Here is a 22,206-nt window from a genome sequence, read left to right on the forward strand (position 1 = left end):
AAAAACTCTACTGCAGCAACTGAATCATTCTACGTGTACACAAATCAGCATTTCCACACCATTTCAAACGGAAGTAGGTGTTTCTGTGAGTACAACAGTATTCTAAGTTTCTATTCACTCACTTTTATGATAAAAGCTTTTTGTGTTGCAGCTCGTACATGAAAATCATTGTGATGCAATGCCATGCGTTGATAACTCTCCTATACGCTCCAGGACTTTCTGAATGATTCTGCAATAAATTGTGTTTATGATTTTGTTTCAGAACATGTAAAACCGTTCTGGGGCCTCCTTGCGGGGTAGCATTTATTAAAATTTTTTGGCCCTAGACAAAATATTTGTATAAGAGCCCCCTTCAGTGAAAATTTAAAATTATAATTCTCGAAACGCTAATTTTAGTTTTTTTTTTAATATTGCATAATGGTTGTAGCTAAAATACCGCTCAACATGCCCCTAATTTCAAAGGATAAAGTAATTAATGAGACAGAACTTGGTCCGAGAGTTGTCACAGAACTTGCCAATGGGCTTGGCACACCCAGGGTCCTGAGCCTGGATATCATCCATTCTTCTCTCTTTTTTTTTTGTGATTCTCTCTCTCTCTCTCAGGGTACTTAATTTTTTTTTAGCTAGTGCAACATACGCCTCAGGCTTCCTTGCACCATATGGCTAATAATAATAAATTAGTCTTTAGACAACTGCCTTGCTCTTCCAGGAATAAATTTAGCCCTGCCTTTTTCTGTCAAAATATGAAATCGGCCGCTTCATGATTCAAATCCCGGATTCATTTCATCTTCCATTTCCATATAATATCACATAGTGTTCATTAAGACGTTCAGGATCTCTAAAATCCTTCTAACACTGAGTCCTATAATGTAGTACTCAACTACTTATCCAAATTCAAGCGCGCTTCAACAAACATGCATATACCTATGCACTCCTATAAGTGATTTGAATATTTTAATCAATATTTTAAACATATTGTGATTTTCCTGTGGGAGAAATGCTTTTTATAACATACTGTATGTAGAAAATATAATTTATAACATATTGTACGAAGAAAATGAACCAGTAAACTGCGAAACTCATTATTGCAATAATGGGCTTGGCTGTTAGTTTTCTGCTCTCATAACAAGGGAATCAGACGGGATCTCGAAGATGCTCAGAAATCTCGATTCTGTACAAAATCGTCCGCGCAGTAGCACAGTGCTTATAATCACCGTCCTCCCCACACCGTGTGAAAAAGGCCCGAGTTCGAATTATGTCAATGACAGGAAGAAGTTTTATGGACGTTTTCACTCTATCGCTGAGTTACTTGGTCTCAGGCACGGAGAGCTAGGTTTCTTTCCCCATTCCCCGGAAACTCAGGTTTTTTCGTTCAGAAAAATTGGCAAATCGAACAGAGATCACAAGCAATTTACGGACGTAATACACATTGGCAGATGAATTAGTTTTCGACTAGCCCTATTTGTACACTAACAAATCCAAATGAAAATATTGTTTTTCTCGGTAGCTCTTTCGTTTCTGTCAGAAAGAGCACAATAATCATCATTGTGTCACTGAAGCCTGATATATCTCGAGCCCGGTTATAGAGCTACTGCTTCAAGGAGTGGATTTAAAATTTCACAATCTATAGGCCCAGATGTGCAATGATGAACCGCATAGGAAAATTTATCACAATGTAAACTTAGATTAACTACTGCATATTTCTTAAACGGATCTTTTTCAAGATACTTAAGAGTAAGTCAATTTTAAATCCATAATAGATAAATGGCTCAATCAATTACCACACGTTTAAAAGTACTTTAAACAACAGTTCACTTAATGTTATATGTAAGTTAGTGCATTAAGTGTATTCTAAAATTGACTGCCCTGAAATTTACTCTCTTGTAGGCCGATGGATCCTTAGAAATGTAAATATGAGAGTCTGGGTGCGAGGTTAGCCTGTGCGGTCATTGCTCCTTAAAGCTCTTCAAACAGAGAAGTTTTTCCTGATTTATTTTCTGCTTTATTAGTTTAAATTGTCATATTAACTTATTTTCTAGAGTAGCTTTATATTCCTAGTTACGATACTTAGTTTAAAGTTTAACTTAGACAGAGATTTTGTAGATATTACTTAGTATCGGTAACGGTATCAAATCCACGTGTCACAAACCAAATTTTTTTTTTAACCAAATTTAGTCGATTTATTAACCAACTGTTATATCAGATTATCTTCTATAAGTAGATTATAGACCTAGTCAGGATCCTTAGTTTATTCTAAATTGAGATAGCGAGATTTGGAAGCTAATCAATACTTACGAGTCCGTAGAAATACCGTTCGTGAATATATATATATATATATATATATATATATATATATATGTAACGACTTAATCTAACAAATAATTAATACATAACTATAGTGGTACACGTGATACGGAAGTTGTATAAAGGGAACTCGTAGAAAACACTAGATACCGAAAAAAATATATATATAACATAACTGTTTTGGGATATAACTTAAGGATTTAATTTTTGTTTTGAATTTTATTGAATTAAATCGGAATCATGACTCTGACCAGAGCAGCAAAGCAAAAGGCTCAAGCTAATGGGAGTGCTGTGGTTCAGGGGAGAACTGAGGGGGGCAGTTGCCCTCTGAATCACAGTCTATTAAAATGCACTGTTTGCTTGATGTTTGCGGAGCAGTCGGGTACGGGACATGATACTGCCAAGGGGGATGTCTTTGTGTGTGCACGATGTAAGGAGTGCAAGGAAATCAGGCGACAACTCAGCGTTGTTATGGGCCTTTATGAGAGCTTGAAGGACAGGGTGGATGCCCTCGAAGGAAATAAATTGAGGGGCCCATCAAGCTCTCAGCTGCCCACATCAACGCCAGAGCTTGCACTTGGTCATCAGGCAACACAGAAGCAGCCCCCTAGGCAGAATGCGCTGGTCCCACAGGAACTAGTAGTTGTTGGTGACTCTATTGTCAGGGAAACGGGGAACATCCTTTGTAAAAAGGATAGGTGGAATAGGACCAGGGTATGTCTGCCAGGGGCAAAGGTTGATGACGTTGTAGAGCGGATATCATCTTTTAAGGGCACAAAAGGTGATATAGTTGTACACGTTGGCACTAATGATATTAAGAGTAGGAGACCGGCGGAATTACTTAGCAAGTACAGGTCACTGTTGAAAAAAAGCCGTGAATTAGGGTTGAACTTGAAAGTGTCTGCAATTCTGCCCAGACACGATAGGAGGGAGTATATGATGAGAGCCTTGTCGATCAATTCGGCCCTGGAGGGATTGTGCAAGGCTCAAGGGGTAGAATTTTTTTCAGCCTGGACTGTACTTGTTAACAGGAGAGATTGCTTCTACAGGGATGGGATACACTTAAATAGAAAGGGTGCAAGAATTTTTGCTGATGCTGTCGAGGCAGTGTTAGGTGGGTCGGAAAACTGCTAGTTGGGGGGGGATACAAGGACTAATAGATTAACAGTAGCCAGTGACAGAGGTGGAAGTGATTCTTGCACTGCTTCTATTGAAATGAGCAGAAGTCTGAAAAACAGGATGCAGGATATTTCAGAGACTGCTGGTAGTCATTGCGGTACAAGTAAACACATGGGTTGTGTTAGGGTTGCTAAGAATAGAAACAGGTGCATGTATACCTGCGTGTACACCAATGCTAGGAGTTTGGTAAATAAATTTGATGAATTTGAGGTATTGCTCAAAACATCAAAGGCAGATATTGTTGGGATATCAGAGACGTGGTGTCACACAGATATAAGTAATGCGGAACTGGAATTTGGGGAATACAATGTGTATAGAAAGGATAGACAGGACAGGAGGGGAGGAGGGGTCATGCTATTAATTAAGAAACACATAAAGTCCAAGGAAGTGAAGCCAGTCGACATCGATGGACAGGGCAGCGTCGAGTCAGTTTGGTGTGACATAAGCATAGGGAAATCAAAATTGAGAGTAGGAGTGTGCTATAGGCCTAATGACTCTGATGAGTATAATAAGATATTGTACAGGGAAATAGAGTGGGCCAGTAAATCAGAGAGTCTTATAATGGGGGACTTTAATTTCCCAGATATTGACTGGAATTTGTGGGTTGGTCACTCGCACACTAGCAAGGCTTTTGTGGATTTATTGGATGATTGTTTTCTACATCAGCATGTTCGTGAGGCAACAAGAGGGAGCAATACTCTTGATCTGATTATCAGTAGTGATTCTTCATGCATTAAGAACCTGCAGATAAATGAACCACTAGGTGGCAGTGATCACAGTGTGTTGAAGTGGGATTTACTCAAGGAGGTAACTACCATCAGAGGTAAAGGGAAGGGTTTTTGTTTTCGTAAAGGCGACTATGATGGTCTGAGACAGTATTTAAATTCTATACAGTGGGACCAACTGATGATGTTACCAACAGCAAACTCAAAATGGGAAGCATTCAAGGAACTAATCTTGGAGGCTACCAGGCTTTACATACCAACTAAGAAATATTGTTCAAGGTTTAGGCCTAAATGGTTGTCAGATGAACTAATGAGACATGTGGCAGAGAAGAAAAATGCATGGGATACATACAAATTAATGGGTGACATGGAAGCCTATGATAGATATAAGTTGGTCTGTAACCAAGTCACAAAGGAGATTAGGCAGGCAAAAGCAGACTATGAAAAATCCTTGGCAAAGGATGCAAAGAAAAACAGAAAAGAGTTCTTTACATACTTGAACTCGAAAAGGAAAGGGATGAATCAGATTGGTCCACTGGATATTGATGGTTCAACAGTTGAGGATCCTGCTCAGGTGGCTAACAATCTAAACGAGTATTTTGCATCTACATTCACGCATGAGGAGTTATTCAGGAAGGAGAATGATGTAGGTAAAGTAAACATTGGCAGTGAGCTGGATGATTTTGTAATAACTGAGAGGAAAGTGGAGGAGAGATTGTTGAGGATAAACATAAAAAAGGCACCTGGGGTGGATGGGATCTATCCAGTTATATTAAAGGAGGCAGCAAAGGAAGTAAGCAAACCCTTAGCCATAATTATGAGAGCTTCCTTGGACTCAGGGGAGGTACCTATGGACTGGAGATGTGCAAATGTGACCCCAATTCACAAAGGAGGTTCAAAGGCTGACACAAGTAATTATAGACCTGTTAGTTTAACTTCTGTTCCAGGTAAATTAATGGAGGCACTGGTTAAAGAAGCACTGCAGGATCATCTAGACAAGAATTCAGTTATAGCTCAGACGCAGCATGGTTTTGTTAAGGGCAGGTCTTGCCTGACCAATTTGATTGGATACTATGATGTAGTCACAAAAGAACTGGATGCAGGGAATAACTTTGATATTATATATTTGGATCTTAGAAAGGCTTTTGATACTGTTGCACATGGAAGACTGCTGCACAAATTGGAGCAGTGTGGCATTGGAGGCAAATTGCTGCTATGGATAAGGGGATGGTTGAGTGGCAGAAGACAGAGAGTGGTAATCAATGGACACTGCTCAACGTGGACTAATGTTATTAGTGGAGTTCCTCAAGGTTCAGTGTTGGGTCCGTTGTTGTTTTCGGTGTTTATGAATGATATTGATGATGGGATATCAAGTTTAATGTCCAAGTTTGCAGATGATACAAAGGTTGGCAGGGTCGTTAAGGACAATACTGACGCTATGCTGCTGCAACAGGATCTGGACAGGTTGAACAGATGGGCTGAGAGGTGGCAAATGAGGTTTAACATCGACAAATGTAAAGTGCTGCATATGGGAAACAGTAACCCCAGAGCAACGTATCAACTCTGCGGTACTACACTGACAGTGGTGGAGAATGAAAAGGACCTGGGGGTAATTGTGCAGGCAGATATGAAGTTCTCTGAGCAGTGCAGACGAGCTGCAAGAGTAGCTCATGGTGTCTTGTCAATGATATACAGGAATTTTTCTAGCAGGGATAAGGAGGTGATTATTCCCTTGTATAAGGCAATGGTAAGGCCACATCTTGAGTACTGTATACAGGTCTGGAGGCCTCATTTCAAGAAGGATGTAGAGCTGCTGGAACGGGTACAGAGAAGGGCAACAAGATTAGTAAATGGAACAAAGGGTTGCTCTTACGAAGAAAGGCTTAAGTTTTGCAAATTACAGAGTCTGGAGACTAGGCACCGGCGAGGTGATCTGATAGAGGTGTATAAGGCTTTGAATGGTTTGAGCATGCTCAATGCCAATGGGATTCTTCATCTTTCTCAGAATAATCACCTCAGAGGGCATAAATTCAAATTGAGGAAGGACGGATGTCGGATAGATGTGCGGAAATTTGCCTTTGGCCAGCGGGTGGTTGGTTGGTGGAACCGACTTCCATCACTGGTTGTTGAAGTTGATAGCCTAAACAAATTTAAAGCTCAACTGGACAGGTATTTCGAACGAACGGAGGGGTGAAATGGGAGTGGGTTTTTTTTTTTTTTTTTTTTGTTTTTTTTGGCTGATGCTGAATAAGCTTGCTTTCTTGCATCATATGCCTCTGCTAATGCTAATGCTAATGCTAAGCAGACTCGAATGTCAAACCAATTCCTCTTGTTAAAATACTGAAGGATTACAGTGTTTTTTTTTTTTTTTTTTTTTTTTGAAAGCTATTAGTGTACTCTGTGTACTCGATGTTAACAAAGACCTGCTTCTGCAGAACAATTCCTATTTCATTAAACTTTTCTTCAATTTTAACCTTGCAACCTTTACTACTGTGTATTCATTAGCATCTTATTACTATGTCCCGTCTCCTCTTTTGTCTTTTTTCTACAATGCCAATTGTGCGTTCTGATTCGTAGTACATGACTGTCCATTTGCAAGTTTCCTCATAGCTAGCTGCAATTAGTGTTTATTATTTATTTATATTGTATTGTATTGTGTATATTAGATGCATTGGTTACAAACTTCAAGTTGGTCTGCTAGCATAGTCTTACTGAGGTGGACGTTTGGGCGACCTACATCGTAAAAATGCAACCCATTTAGGCGAATGGGGGAACGCAATTTTTCCTCCTCTCTTTAACAGGCTTAAAAGTAATTTCGGATGCAAGGACTGATAACTTCTTATGGCTTTAGTCTCTCAAAAAGAAACGGGGGGGGGTATCAACGCGTTTTATGCACAAGACCTATCTGCTTGAAGCGGAATACAAGGAATACCCCCGAGCTAGAAAAAAAACTGGAATAACTTCTTTACCTTTTCGCACTTTTTGATTTCATATATGTTTGCATCAGTGGCATGGCATTTCATTTTAAAGGTTTTATATTTTGTACTGTATAGATATTTTTTATTTCTTATAATTCAGCTGAAATTACACCGTCGTAAAATAAATTCTTATATTTCTTTTTAAAAATTCGCCAGTAATCTTAGGATAATATTGGCATTGGCAAAATATTCGCAAATATTGTACCAGTTTATTCATATCATAAAAAAATATGATAGGAATAAATTGGTGCAATCAATAAAGTAATTTCACTTTATATCAATAAAAAATGTGGTTTGTCAAACCCATACACACTAAATGTTTCTACAAGTTCAGTAATGTGTTTGCAGTGCGTTACAATTTTCATTTTCTGTGATTAACTGCAGCGTAAATAATTATTTGCCAGTTAATTACTAATTAATAATAATATAAAAAAATTAACTGTGTTCACTTCACTGCACATACCCCAACGTAGTATTCACTACACTTTTTGTAACGTTCTGTGCTTATTTCCTTTGGATTTTCAAAAAAATTAAAATGCAACACGTATTTCGCGCTCTGTAATTTATTAAATTAAATAAATAGCAACACATATCTTAGATCGTAGTGTGCTTTAAACACCTTCGTAATGTACTTTACTTATTTTACTTTACTGTATTTCAGTTGCTGGATTTTAATAAAAATTGAAATATAACACGTATTTTATGTTTATGCTGTGTTTAATATAAATATGAAAATAGTAACATAAGCAATGACTTTTTTACTAATCGGGAACATTTCGTTTTTGCTCATTCCTCATATAAAAAAAAAAAAAAAAAACTGCAGCCATTATCAATCCACTGCACGATGGAAGACTCCTCACCGAATCATGTTGAGGGAAACTGACCATAATCTGCCACGCTGGTCCAGAGCGTGGTTGACAAATCGACCGTATTTAACAATCAGGGGCTTGAACCCCGTCTACTCAAAGAGCGTGTGCTACTGCAATCCCGCTTCTGACCACTCGGCTACGGAAGCCGGTCATTCCCCATATTGCCTATTTATTCCTCCGACAGCTCACGGCGAAAAACAGTACCTATTGGTTCAGTTACAATACAGAGCATATGGATAGCCTATATGATTTGCGTGAAAAAAAAAATAAATAATTGCCGATTTCTATTTGTCAGATTTTAATAAAATCTGAGGTGGCTAGCCAAATCTAAAAGAGCTAAATACAATATAAAATTTAATGACAATCCGTCCACTGGGAGTCGAGTTGTTACAGGCAGACAGACAGACTTAGTGAAGACAATGAGTGCTTTATGCACATACACTGAGTGATCACTGAATTATGAACACCTACCTAATACCGCGTTGAGCCACCGTTCACACGGATAACAGCCGCCATTCGCCTGGGAATTGACTCCACTAAATGACTGAATACGTCCGTAGGGATCTGGAGCCATGCTGCTGCCTTCAAGGCTTTCCACAGTGTCAGAATAGATGAAGGTAGCGTGTCCATTCGCCTCACTTCCTGTTTCAGAACATCCTACAGATGTTCAATTGAATTAAGCTCAGGCGAATTTGGAGGCCAGTCAAGATGGGTAATATCTTCAGTGTTCTTCGAGCGACTTGTGCACAGAGCGGGCCCGATGACACGGGCATTACCGTCTTGGAAGGTCCCGTTTTGTCCAGCAAAAAATGTAACGTGGAACGGTGCACATGGTCTCCTAAGAACTGCTGGTAGACCTCACCAGTGAAACCACGTTGGTCCACATGCACCAGGGGTCTCGTTCTTGCCAGCAAAACATGCCCCATATTAAGTAATCACCACCATCTGCCTCGATAGTGGGCACCATGCACTATGGGTCCATGGACTCATGTTGCTTACATCACACACGAAGGCGACTGACGGCGTGCTGCACCAAGTATTTGGACTCATCCGACCAGCACACCTCTTCAGTTCTCCAGTGTTCAACTGGCGTGTTGTTGACACCACAGCATCCGCCATCGACGATGATCAGCGATGAGAAGAGGGTATCTCTTGGGTTGTCTGCTGTGGAACCCATACATCTGCACGGATTCGGACTCACAGAGGACCCAAACTGTACGTGCGGGGAGACAGAAAGCTGGAATCACATAGTGTACGAGTGCCCACAATATGAAGACCTCAGAGGAGTACTTATAACAAAAATAAGATACCTACCAAAAGGATTGGAATCCCATTTCATAGATACTGAGGATGAATATAGAGCATTATCCCAGTTCGCACAAGACCTCTTCATCAGGAGAAGGACATTAATCACCATCTACAATGACTGACATCAAGTACTACTATTGAGACACCAGCCAGCACAATGTAAAGGCTGCAACTAAAGATGAGGGAAAACAAGCACAAGGACGGAGCTTGCCCCATGAGTAAAGAAACTTGAAACAATAGCTGCCAATAGCCATATGGCGATCTGAAGAGGGCACTCTAGCCCCCTTCACCTTTAAACCTACTTCCTTGGGGGGAGGGGGGACATTTTCGTCCTCCTCTCCTCTCCACCCTATATCTTATACTCTGGTGGGACATGGGCATGTCCCACTGAAAACTGGGGCTACCTACTCTATTGGCCCCATATTTCTGTCTTTCTCCCCCCAGCCTTCTGCCTCCCCCCCTCTCTATCTATACGCTAGCGAAAGCCCTACCCAAAAACGTAACATATCTAAATTACCTTACGCCCATAACTTGGCCTAGCAAAACTAAGCGATTCTAGCCCTACGTCGACGCGTTTCTGTCTTTCTTTTTTTATTTTTTTTATTTATTTATTTATTTTTATTTTTTTATTTATTTATTTTTTTTTATTTATTATTTATTTTTTTATTTATTTATTTATTTATTTTTTTAAGGTCCTAGCCGCCGAAATCTCAGGAAATTAAGTGGCAGGACCTGCCAGAGTGAAACAGACTACTGGGTTCCTGGTCTGCCTCCACGGGGCGTAAGTGGGGCAACGTTGGGCCTCAATAGGGGCCCAGCGGCTAAATGACCAGATGAACAACGGTACAAGGCATCACACATATACAAAGTCCATACACTTTTAAACCTCTGGCTTTTCCAGTCAACTGGTTCACCCACAATGTAAACTACGCGGAGACGGGGGGAACCCCTTGTGCCGTTTGACCCTAAACACACTTACACTTACTTACTTACATCTGAGTGTGCGGCGCATCGTCATTCAGGATATTGTTCTTGCATTACCCATATTGTATTGCGATGTCAACTGTCGCGCATGACCTGCCATTGAGCCCGTACAACGCGCAGCATCCTTCGCTCATCACGCACATCCATCTTGCGTAACTCTTTACAGTTCTGTCGGCAGGAGGTGGTTTAACTCGTTCGACACTATTCTTTGTACAATTTAACCACAGTCAGCCGTGGGCAACCGACAAGTCTTGCCGTTTCCGACATGGAAGCACTAGACGCCCGGGCTCCCGCAATCATGCCTGTTTGAAACTCTGTGATATCTTTACTACGTCCCATAACTGCTACTTTATTACTTTGACTTGCACGAGCACATGCAAATTACTACTGCTCTAGCTTATGAAGCGGGTCTGCTTTTTACATTGCGAGCTGTGCCGCATAGTTCATTACGAATGGGGTGGTCAAAATTCAGTGATCGCTGAGTGTATATTTGAACGCGCATAAAAACTGACAAAAATAATTAAGGCTTAAAATGAAGTCTTCTTTTCTATTCTTTAGGCTTGATATTTTTATTTACTGTAACAGATTGTCCCATTTTTATGAGTCCAAGTTTTGTTAACAAACTGTAATCGTACAACAGTCTCTTGCCTCAATACGTTGAATTTTTAAAATTATTTTTTGATTATTTATTTATTGCATCGAAGTTGGCCCCAGTTTCCACTAGTATTTCAAGAACGTCATAACCTTGTGGGTTAAAATTCCATTTTTTTTTTCTCGCATTGGGTCTGAATATACATTCAGTTCTTTGGTAGCTGTTGTGAAAGTTTCATTATAGCAGTATGAATAAAAAAAATAATAAATAAATATAAAAAAATAAGTCTAATAACACATCCTTTACAAGGCCTTTAAGAAATCATCCAATCTCAAACATGTATCCAACTCAGACCTCTCTAATGTGGTAACAAGTGGTGAAGCCACTATATTACCAAGAAGGATCCAGTATACGGATAGTCATTAAAATTAGGGGAACAAATTTTCAGAATAAGCTACTCAGACCTCTTGTTAGCGATGGTAACATATTCATGGAAAGTGCCCTGAACTGAATTCAATTCTCGAAGCAATTTTCTTCACTTCTCTAACAAGACAATTACTGACACATGTTTCCTAACTAAATTTGAATAATCTTAAAATGAATATATAAAATCGGTACTGTCGTACAAGTATACATATAGAATTGAAGTGTTCTTATCGTCAAAATGGAAACTGTATCCGATGAAAATGGTAAATCAAAAAACAAGATGTAATTTTTATCGATTTTGATAGTTACGTCAGCATTATTAAGTTTTAATCGTGTGTTGCGCGTTCTCCCTTTGAATATTGAATGGGGCACTTATGTATCTAACCGTGAATTGAAGCGCTCAAGCAATTTATTACAGCGGATTTTAAATTACATATATTATAGAATTTGAAATAATGAATTATATATTTATTATATTATATTTTAATGATAAAAAACGAAACAGCTGAATGAACAGGTAGAGAACCCACACTCTTTCTTGATGTCTCCTTGCTTTAAGCGACTTCGGCTATTCAGAAATTACATAACGCAACTTAACTTTTTGAACACTTCTTCTATCCCCGTAAAACAACATAATACCCTTGGTATCCTCCCCCCCACACATTATGAAAAAACCTCTTAACATTCGTAAAACCGATTCTCCTGCCACCAATAAATATCGTTACACTTCCGTCTCCTTGCGATATGTACTTTGTAAATGACCCATTCTAATCAAAAGATAATAATACTGTACCGTAAAAGGAAACGTTCGGGTGAGCCCATGTAAATGAGACTATCCCATCCCCCCCCACGAATTCTGGATACGTCATTGCATCACACCAGTTTTCAGATTTTTGACCACTTCCATTGTACGTATGGTCAAAGGAAAATCGGACTCCCATAAAATTCCATCATAAATTCCACCCATTTTTTTCTTAAATGAATTGAATTTTTGGTTAATATTTACAGGCGGGCGCCCCTTCTGACTGATTGTTGCGAGTAACAGTGATTGATATGCTTAACTCGCTATGGTTAGGGTATTTGAGGTATTAGGATGTTTATACCCCTATTGCCGCTGTTTTAAAATCGGAAAACGAGTTTCGATTTTAAAACAGTGGCAAAGGGAGATAAACACCCTAACTAAGATTAACCAATGAGTAGGCATGTTAATCGCTGCTACTCGCAATGATCGATTGGACATCGTTGGGATCGTACCTAAACAATTTTTTACACTAAACCAAACTGTCAATCAGCATTTCTACAAAGAAGTCCTACAGTGGATACTGGACGATGCTCTGCTAAAATGACTGAAATATTGGCGTCCTCGTGGTTGGTTAATGCTCATACCAGTCTTAATGTGTGCCAATTTCTGGCCATGAACAGCATGTCAGCGATTCTCCCCTTACGCCCGCTCCCTTCCACTCTCTTATTATTCAGATGTAGTTTACTGTGAGTTCTTCTTGTTCCCAAAAATAAACTTCTGCACGGAAAGAGCGCAGATTTCACGACATTTTCAGGAATCGAAAAAATTTATGCGCCGTACAGAAGAAGATCACAAAATAGGGATTCTATGAATGCTTCCATCAGCGAAAGAATCGCTCTACCAAGTTTCAGAAAAACTACTTCGGGGGAGGGGGGGTAACAGATTGAAATACTCAGTGACGTTTTTTAAATAAAATCCGAAATTTTGGATACCTACAGGATCTGTTGGCCGATTCACTAAGTCGTCCTAAGCATTAAAATATGCATTCAGCTGCTGATGAAAACAATCACAGATAGTTGTATCAAAAACTCCAGAAAGGTGCTGCTATAATTTTTCCCCCCTGTTTGGGTCGGTACTGAAATTTTAGCATATTATTAAATATTAGGAACTACTTTCTTTTTTCAAAGAATTGCCCAAAACGTAATTCGGCACATTTTTCCTCCATCAAAGTTCAGTGAAAAAACAACAGAAAGCCTCAGTAGCTTTACATCAGTGTTTCCTAACCTGTATATCACGTGGAATTCTATATGAAGTTCAATTAATAATAATAATAATAAATAATAAAATATATATATATATATATAAAATAAATAAAAAATAAAATAACAAAATAATAATGAAATAATTAAAAAACATTACATGATAAACTAAATTGATGTGTAAAGTTATAAAAGTAAAATAAACCAGTGTTTTTGTATATATTTTAGGTCAATATTCATATGTGTTAGAGGACATCATATTGGGTAGCGAATATTAGTGACATATATTCATCTTGGTCTCATCCCAAAAAAAGTCGGACAATGCCGCTTTAAACCGAAGAGAAATAGGAGTATTATTCTTTGCCGATAGAAGTCCCGTCCCAAGTCTTGAAACTACCTTTTTTCGGTAACAGTTTATCGACACAGAAAATTTCGACTGAAATAAATAATTTAGTGTTCTAGGGTAATGTACTGTAGATATCAGTTGGTAAAAAAGTCTTGCTGAAGCTCATTTTTTAAAGAAATACGTTAAAGTGCTCTTCAGCTTTCTAAAATCAAATTAAAATAAGAATTGCACTTTTTATTTCGTTGTTTGGTAACCTGCTTTGATGTTTCGTCTGCTCTGCCATAAGATCGCTGGTTTCTTCCATATTTATTAGTCATAGAACCTATTACATCCGAGTTGGTGTGTGTGTAGTTAATTTCAATGAATAAATTAAAAAAAATAAAATATTCTTTTGTAAATTTTCTTCTCACTATCTCTTACCTAAACTGCTATACAAATCAAATACAACAAAATACGACAAAGTTTATTGTTCCCGAATGTTGATGACAGTTAAAAATAATGTTCTATATACAGGGATGATTGAAGTGATGAGTGACAGGAGTGCAAAGGGTAATAAATGCTTTAGGGGACGTGATAGGCGGCAAAGTGCTATCACTGTTTTGTTCTTTTGGCTGAAAAATCGGTAAAAAGTCTTTATTTTCTCTCCTTCATATCCTTGTTTGTAAAGCTCTTTCACCGGGCTTTTCTAATTCTTCTGAGCCATCTTCTCGTATCCTTACAACAACAAGAACTGCTGCCAGAACGAGGCCGCTTACTATACCAATAAGCACACCTAATACCGGACTGATGACGGGTCCTGATTCCCCTAAAAATAAATAAAAATGAATTGTAAATTTTTAACTTTGGATCGTATAAAGTATAATTGTGCTAATAAATAAGACACACTAGTTAAGTACAACTAGTAAAATCAGTGGGAGATGAAAGAAGACTTTACATTAAGGAGATACAATACCTATGTGATTAAATTGTTCAAGTGACACAATTCAGTGTGAAGTTGAGGAATTTGAAAATAAAGGAAGCAAATATATGGTTAAAAATCTGGACATTAATTTCCCAAACCATAATCCGAAAGATAATAACTGCCATCATAAACGAGCTCATACGACCGAGAAAACCATGGAGATGCGTCTCTCTCTCTCTCTCTCTCTCTCTCTCTGGTGCACGGGAGTAGACGAATCCTTTTACGAAAAAGCCAAAAATTAAAAGAAAAAAAAAATAATAATTTTTAAGAAATTCAGCTGTCCCCCTCATACAGACATACCACTGCACTAATGACAGAAATTAAGATCAGATAGGTGTAAGAAAATTAGCAAAAGGCCAAAAATTTTGTTTCAAACTTTTTTTTTTTTTTTTTTTTTACATTGGTCTTTGCAAACGGTTAATAATTCTCATTTAGTGAAACCATACTTCTCTATACTTTTTTAAGTATAACCATAAATCGAACTCAGCTTTTCAAGTTTAGAAGACATATTCCATCCGTACTCTTAATACAATGAACAGTGAAGGGCTTTCACGACTGCATTATGATGATAGCGTCGGACTGTATCCTCTGTAACAGTACAGTGGTTTCGCCACTTACTCGTTTGAAGAGGTGTGGGTTCGACTCCAGTCAATGACCGAAGAAATTTCTACATTCCTCGTCAATCGAGACTGCAGTTAGCCGATCTCAAGCGGGGGTTGGGATTTCCCTGTGAGTTTCCAGGTTTTTCAGCCCGCACAGCTTGCAAATGCGGAGTGAACACACACACACGTTTATAGAAGACATAACAATACACAATAGTGCAATATGGTCTATGTCGCTTCAAAAATTAGCATTAGTAGTGGCACATAATGCAAGAAAGGAAGCTTATACAGCATCAGCAAAAAAAAAAAAAAAAAAAAATTCCCATTCAATAGTTTGTTTAGTTCTTCCTGAATTTATTTAAGCTATCAACTTTCACAACAAAGCATGGAAGTGTGTTCCAGAAATTAATCAGTCTCCGGCTTAAGGCAAATTTCTGCACATCTACTCTGAAACCGTCCTTCCTTAATTTGAATTCGTGCCACCTCGTGTGCGTAATCTGACCAAGAGGAAGAATCCCATCAACACTGAGCTTGCTCAAACCATTCAAAGTCTAATGAATTTTTTTAGAGTTTGCTGTATTACCATGATGCTCTTGCACTAACTTGTATGTCCGTTAAACTTTCACGCAGCCTGAGGCATAAGCCCTAACATGCGTTTAGTGTAATTAATTTCATACACCATCAGGCATCTCACATATCGTGGAGTTATACTTCATAACTGAATTGTCATCATTGCATCACCAGGGTACCTATCTACTCACTGAGGAAAGGCCAAATAGCTTTGAAACGGTGCTATCTGGGTGATGGTATCCGCTGAGAATAACAATAGTCTTCTCCATTAGTGAAGTGCCACTTATCCCTGATAGCAAAATTATTGTATATCATTGACAAAAAACCATGAGCTGTACTGACAGACTGTGTGCACTGCTCAGAGAACTTCATATCTGACTGCACAATTATCCCCAGGTCTTTTTCATTCTCCACTACCCTGAGTGTAGTACCACACAGTTCGTGCATTTTTCTGGGGTTACTGCTACCCACATGCAGTACTTTGCATTCGTCAATGTTAAACTTCAGTTGCCCTTTCTCAGCCCATCTGCCTAACTTTTCTAGATCCTGTTGCAGTTGTTTTGTTGTTGTTGTTTTTGGTTTTTTTAGGAGCATTAGCAACTAAGGCCATATTGCTCCGGGATATGCGGTGGTCATTCGCTGACCTTTCCACATCCTCCGTATTTGGTGGTGACGGGCTCGAACCCCGGTCTAATCAAGAAACGTGTGCTACGCACTGTTGCTCCTTCCCACCTGGCTACGGAGACGCCCTCCTGTTGCAGTAGCTTAATGTCATTAACCACCCTGCCAAAGGTTGCCAGGGTCGTTAATGCCTGTAAGCTACGGCAACAGGATCTAGTAAAGTATGACCCCAATTAAATAACCTGTTAATGTTCCTTTACAAATTGACTCTTTCGGCATTTGCACAAATACTGAAGTATCAAATACCGTCGTGTAGCTTATCGCCTTTAAATCATTCACAAGGAAAAATGAATATAAGCAAGAATCTTTCTGCAGATATGAACAGTTTTTTTTTTAAAAAGCGCCACTTCTCTAAGGCAATTTTATTATCGTACAATTAATCCAAATGGTAAAAGAAACAGAGGACAACAAAAAGCACACCTGTTATTCTTTTTTAATGCTCCTTTTGTCCTCAATATTTTAAAATTAAACTATACCAACCTGGTCGCCTACCTGCGGGAAGAAGGGTGGTGGCAGTAAGAGCCACAGAGTTGCTCCTGCCTCTACTGTTCGTGGCGTACAGGACAAGAAGGAAGACGGTTCCTATTGGCAGGTCAGAGGCCATGAACACAGGCTTATTAGTGGCTGTCAAATTTTGCTGAAGACTTTCACTGACGGAATTGTACATCTCCAGATGATACTGCTGGGGAAGTCCACCGTCATCTCCCTCTTCGCATACCACAGTTATGCTGGTTGTTGTCTCGTTCATAGCCAGGCAGTTTTTCACGGATTCGGGTGGTCCTATAAAAATCAAAAGCTAATTAATTGATTGCCAGCATACCTTATGCATCTACATTCATATTCTGTAAAGACAGGTTCTTGGACTAGTCTTCTTAACATAACATTTCCTACAATTTCGTGCATGTGTATGGCGTGCTGTCTTGAGGGAAAACAGCCACCAGGATGGACTACCTTCAATGTCCTGTACCACTGTTATTGATACAGTAGCAGGAAAGTAAGATATAGGATAAACACAACATAAAATCACAAAATAATATTGTTTATTATAATAACAAAAATTAATTTAAAATATAAAGACTAAAAATATAGAAATGTGAAAAATAAGCAATGTATATATTAGTTTCTTCGAGCATATGACACTCTTTGGATCATGGCCCCGGGGGAAATCGCCCTGTCAGCCAGTTTCTGTTCTCCTGTTCTTAAACAGGAGTTTTTTTTAATTTTTTCCCCTTATAGTATGATACTTTTCGTGTGGATATTTATTCAGTTGTTTAAATTATCTTCGTTGGTCAAGCAGATAACAGTTTCATTTGCAGGGATGCATGAAGGCCTGCAACGGTCATTGAGCTCTAATTTTTGTTAGTTTGCATTTTACTAGTAAAACTTAACTACGCATTTATTCGGTATTACTTACTGGCAATTTATGCACAAAGGTAATTATGATTTAAAAATATTTTTGTGGATCGCTCATTAAAATACAACAGAGCATTTCTAAAATTCTTTGAAAAGGGAGTCCAAAATTGAACTTACACTACTTGGTGTGGTTTCAATTTTGAAGCTGCTCTATGGGATGCGGGAACTTAACAGAAAACGGTTATTTCTGTTATAAAGCATTAAGCTAACTTAAGTGTGGTGATGAACAAATTGACTGTTCCATCAAACCAATCTGACTAATGGTAGTCAGCTGGCATTTCCGGCCTTAGATTCTGTATTTTTAATGATAAGATAAATTTTCAAATCACCAAAACAAACTCACTGGTGAAGCGGGGTATCATTACTGGTAATCCAAAGAAAGAATTTCAATTTTTTTTTTAGTTGCTTTTCTCCAAGTGTGACTAATGTATTTCCAGATAACACGTTTCCACAGAAACAATCGAAATGTCCTTGAATATTGACAAAAACAAGAACAATAACAGCAAGTATTTGTTTAAAAAACTTCAACAAAAATCGTTAAGAACAGGAGACAAACGTGGGATTCTAATATAAATCCGGTTATTTAAATTGATCCACAATAGATGATGCCATGCAGTTTTCTGCTCTACGAAAATCTGTTCAATCCACTATTTGGAGGGCGAATAAGAATTTTTATCAAGAAGTTTCATGCTTTCAACTAATTCAAATGAATACTGTAACGATGTTTTCCATTTGTCTCCTGAAGTGTATGCTGCGCAGTGCAATTATTGAACGTAAGCAAAATAAATCCGATTAAGTCCACCTGTCCTAATTCCAGGGAGAAGCAATTAGACACGAATCTCTCTACATTCCTTTAGGGGAAATAATCTAGTGGTTTAAATCCGCAGCAATCTCCTTGTAATTCTCCATGTTCTCACAGACAGTTAGGTAATTAAGTGCACGTGAAAAAATAACGATTTTAGATAAGCTGACTAACTTGGCTTCCATGTTTAAATAAAACGGGTAAACGGCATCAGATTTCGGTAGTTCAATATACCAATATATTGGGCAAAAGGACATTCAAACGGCTAAGAAAATTAGATGCACGGAAAAAATAAGCACGTAGCGGTCTACTTGTGCCACCTCTGCTTTTCGCCATAACAGAAAATCAAACGGGGCCATCACATTTTTCATTAATAACATTGAACATTAAACGTCGTTATTACAGAAGGTTCTATACATAACTGATGCGATATTAATGATAACTACACAGTTAGTGGAGTTATTAAACTTAAAGTATTTTCTGTTTTTTCTGGTAAAGAGAAAATTTAAAAAAACGCGACATTTAAAATGACACCAGTTCCTTGAGATCATGTAATCGTCCTTTAAAAAGGATGTCATTTATAGGATGCAAAACATCTGTTCATATTCGTGTTTGTTTTACTCTGTTGTTAAATGCCTCCGACTTGTCTATATATGTATATATAGTGCTTACACGACAACAATTCGACTTCCAGTGAACGGATTTTCATATTTTGTATTCGGCCTTTTACAAATTTCGTCGAGCATTCCCAATTTCATTAAAATCGGATAAATAGAAATCCTGGAAATTAATATTTCTTTTTTCCATACAATTTGTATATAAAAAATAAACTCAGATTAAATGTAGTTTTAATGCAGTATTGCTAGCTTTAGACAGTCCGTGCACGCTTAGGTGTATTATTATGTAAGACTTGCTAACGTGGTATCGCTTGTGAACAGATACATACACTGGTGTGTAAAACTTAAGGACCAACACTATTTCTAAAGGTTACAAGCACAAAATCAAACGAAACGGCCTGTAGCGATTTGCATAACTGTGGTCGTTCAGTAGAAAGCTGGTGCAGATGCAAAAATTTGAATCGTGATGAGAGGCTCACATAAACAGATAAAAGCAGTAGTTCAGGAGTTATGTGCAAATTACTGAATGGTGAGCACGATTGTCATAGACGTTCGATTGGTTTCATACAGTGCTACAGACAACGAAATGGCCCAGTAGATAACATCTGGATGACTTTATCCGGGTTCGAATAATTGGGAAGCTCGAAGTGCGAGGAGTGTGGCTGCAGAGTGCGGTATCGCCCATAGCATCGTCGGCCTTCAGAACGACAGGTACAGCGAAGGACTAGTGTTGGTCGTCCACGAAAAACAACACTCAATCATGACCGGTTTATACTCCTACAGGCCAAGACGGACAGACACCAGACAGCGGGATCCATTGCAAACCAGCTACAAGGACGCAGGATATCGCAGTTTACTGTGGCCAGGCGACTCCATAAAGGTGGGTTGTTTGCCCGATGGCCAGTATGCTGTGTCCCTTTAACACTTGTCCATCGGAGACACCGTTTACAGTGGTGCATCAAACACAAGGACTGGACAGCAGCGCAATGGGGTAAGGTACTCTTTGCTGATGAGAGTAGATTCAGTCTCAGCAGCGAGTCTGGACGTCAGCTAACCTGGCGAGAGGTTGACACATCAACCCGCAAACATCACTGAAAGGGATCGATATGGCGGTCGAGGTGTTCTCGTCTGGGGAGGCGTTATCATGGATGAACGTACACAATTCCAGATACTGGAAAGCAGTACTATAACCGGTGCATGCTACTGTACTAAGGTAAACCTTCCCCATGTGTGTCAACTATGGGCCGCTCTGGGGAGACGCCTAGCGGCACGTCCACACCCACCAGAAAATGTTCACCAGCTGAAGATGGTGCTGACAGAGGAATGGACGATGTTACCGCAAAAACTTATCAACAACATTGTTCTAAGTATGGACAGGCGGTGCAAAGCCTGCATCGACATTAGGGGTGGCCATATCTCCTACTGAGGACCACCTCTTCCCTTTGTTCCATCTTTGGCAGCGATGCATCTGTATCATGGCAGCTAATGCTATGTTGCCATTTTCGAATAAAATCCCTCTGTACTGTTTTGTTTCCATTGTTGTTTCCTTCATCATGTCTGTACCTCACGAGGTTCCTTTGGTATGCTTTTCCCATATCCAGGCCACTCCTATGAGAAGCTACAGGTGAAAACCTGACTCGTCCTTAAGTTTTGCACACCAGTGTATATACAGAGAGACAAAAAAAAAGAGTATACGGGAGGAGAGCAGTAAATATTTTACAGTTGTAATTAAATCGAACGGCTAAATTTATAGAATGTAAAACTATAACATAGTTGTTGTTTTTTTTATAGAGACACTATAACACTTTATTAAGTGTTCTCTTAAATTATAGTAATTTAATAGAACTATAATCTTAGTAATTCATTAATAAGGAGATAATAACAGATAACTATATTTACTTTTCACTACTATTAATCACAGAAAAAGAAAAACAATCATTTAATTTAAGAAAAAATCGAACGCACCTAAAATATAATGCACTGCGTACATTAGCTCGTTATAATTAGTATAAACCGATTTCCCAAACCCCATGACTTTGTATTGGGTTTGCATATGCATTTATTCACTTTTTGCATTTTTAAAGTTTGCCAGTCAGTTCAGTCTTGAAGAAATCCCCACCCCTTCGAGTTCGTGTAAGAGCTTCGATCGTTAAAACAAAACAAAACAACAAAAAAAAAAACTGCTACCACTTTGAATGTCTGATTATTGCTGATTCGTTCGTTACTCGAACATAAATCTTACTTGAAAAAAAAAAAAAAAAAAAATCGCCGTTAACATAAACACGATGCTATGTATTAAGGAGAAAATCAGCTTTATTCGTAGCTGCCCAGCTGCGAATTTACATAAACGGCTTTATCTTAAAAACATTTAAAGATTGTGTAGTGTACTGTATTTCTGAGTTCTCAATGTAGCCGACTAATACGTTTAACTTATACGACTAACCACTTATCATCTATCACCCCATCAATAATCTTTATGTTTTATTCTTCCCTAGATTCATATTTTGATGGATTCATCTGTTTGGCTCTTCAGTGTGATAATATTTAAATTCCATCCGACCAAGCTGGTATTCCGCTGATTGTAGTTTTTTATGGTGATTCTTTAATGGCAATAATATTATTATATAGCAGTTTAATTAATTAATTGATAATAAAAGTTAAGTAATCCCTCTACTTAGATTCTATATAAATCACATGCTTTGGTTACTTGTATCAGTGTTGATTTTCTACATATCAGCCATGGAATTTCCCTCATTACTCACTTCAGTGCAGTTTATACTGAAAGGCGTTTTGGGTTTTTCAAGTTTGTAAGCAAATGTGAGAGAGAACGTGAAAGAACGAGAGCTGA

The 22,206-nt window shown here is 38.5% G+C and overlaps 1 protein-coding gene across 1 annotated transcript in view; it reads right to left on the reverse strand.

Moving 5' to 3' along the window:
• Positions 1-14,231: 14,231 nt before the first annotated feature.
• LOC150091489 (nephrin-like) overlaps positions 14,232-22,206 on the reverse strand; it is a 115,687-nt gene continuing 107,712 nt past the window's right edge. The window contains exons 7-8 of the mRNA XM_090384176.1: positions 17,019-17,306; positions 14,232-14,517 (exon numbers count right to left, since the gene is read on the reverse strand). Of these exons, the coding sequence (XP_090240302.1) occupies positions 14,360-14,517; positions 17,019-17,306 (446 nt within the window). The 3' untranslated portion in view covers positions 14,232-14,359. The remainder of the gene's footprint in view (positions 14,518-17,018; positions 17,307-22,206) is intronic.

This window comes from Mastigoproctus giganteus, chromosome 1, assembly GCF_048544385.1.
Source record: "Mastigoproctus giganteus isolate SK-2022 chromosome 1, ASM4854438v1, whole genome shotgun sequence".
NCBI classification, from domain to species: domain Eukaryota; kingdom Metazoa; phylum Arthropoda; class Arachnida; order Uropygi; family Thelyphonidae; genus Mastigoproctus; species Mastigoproctus giganteus.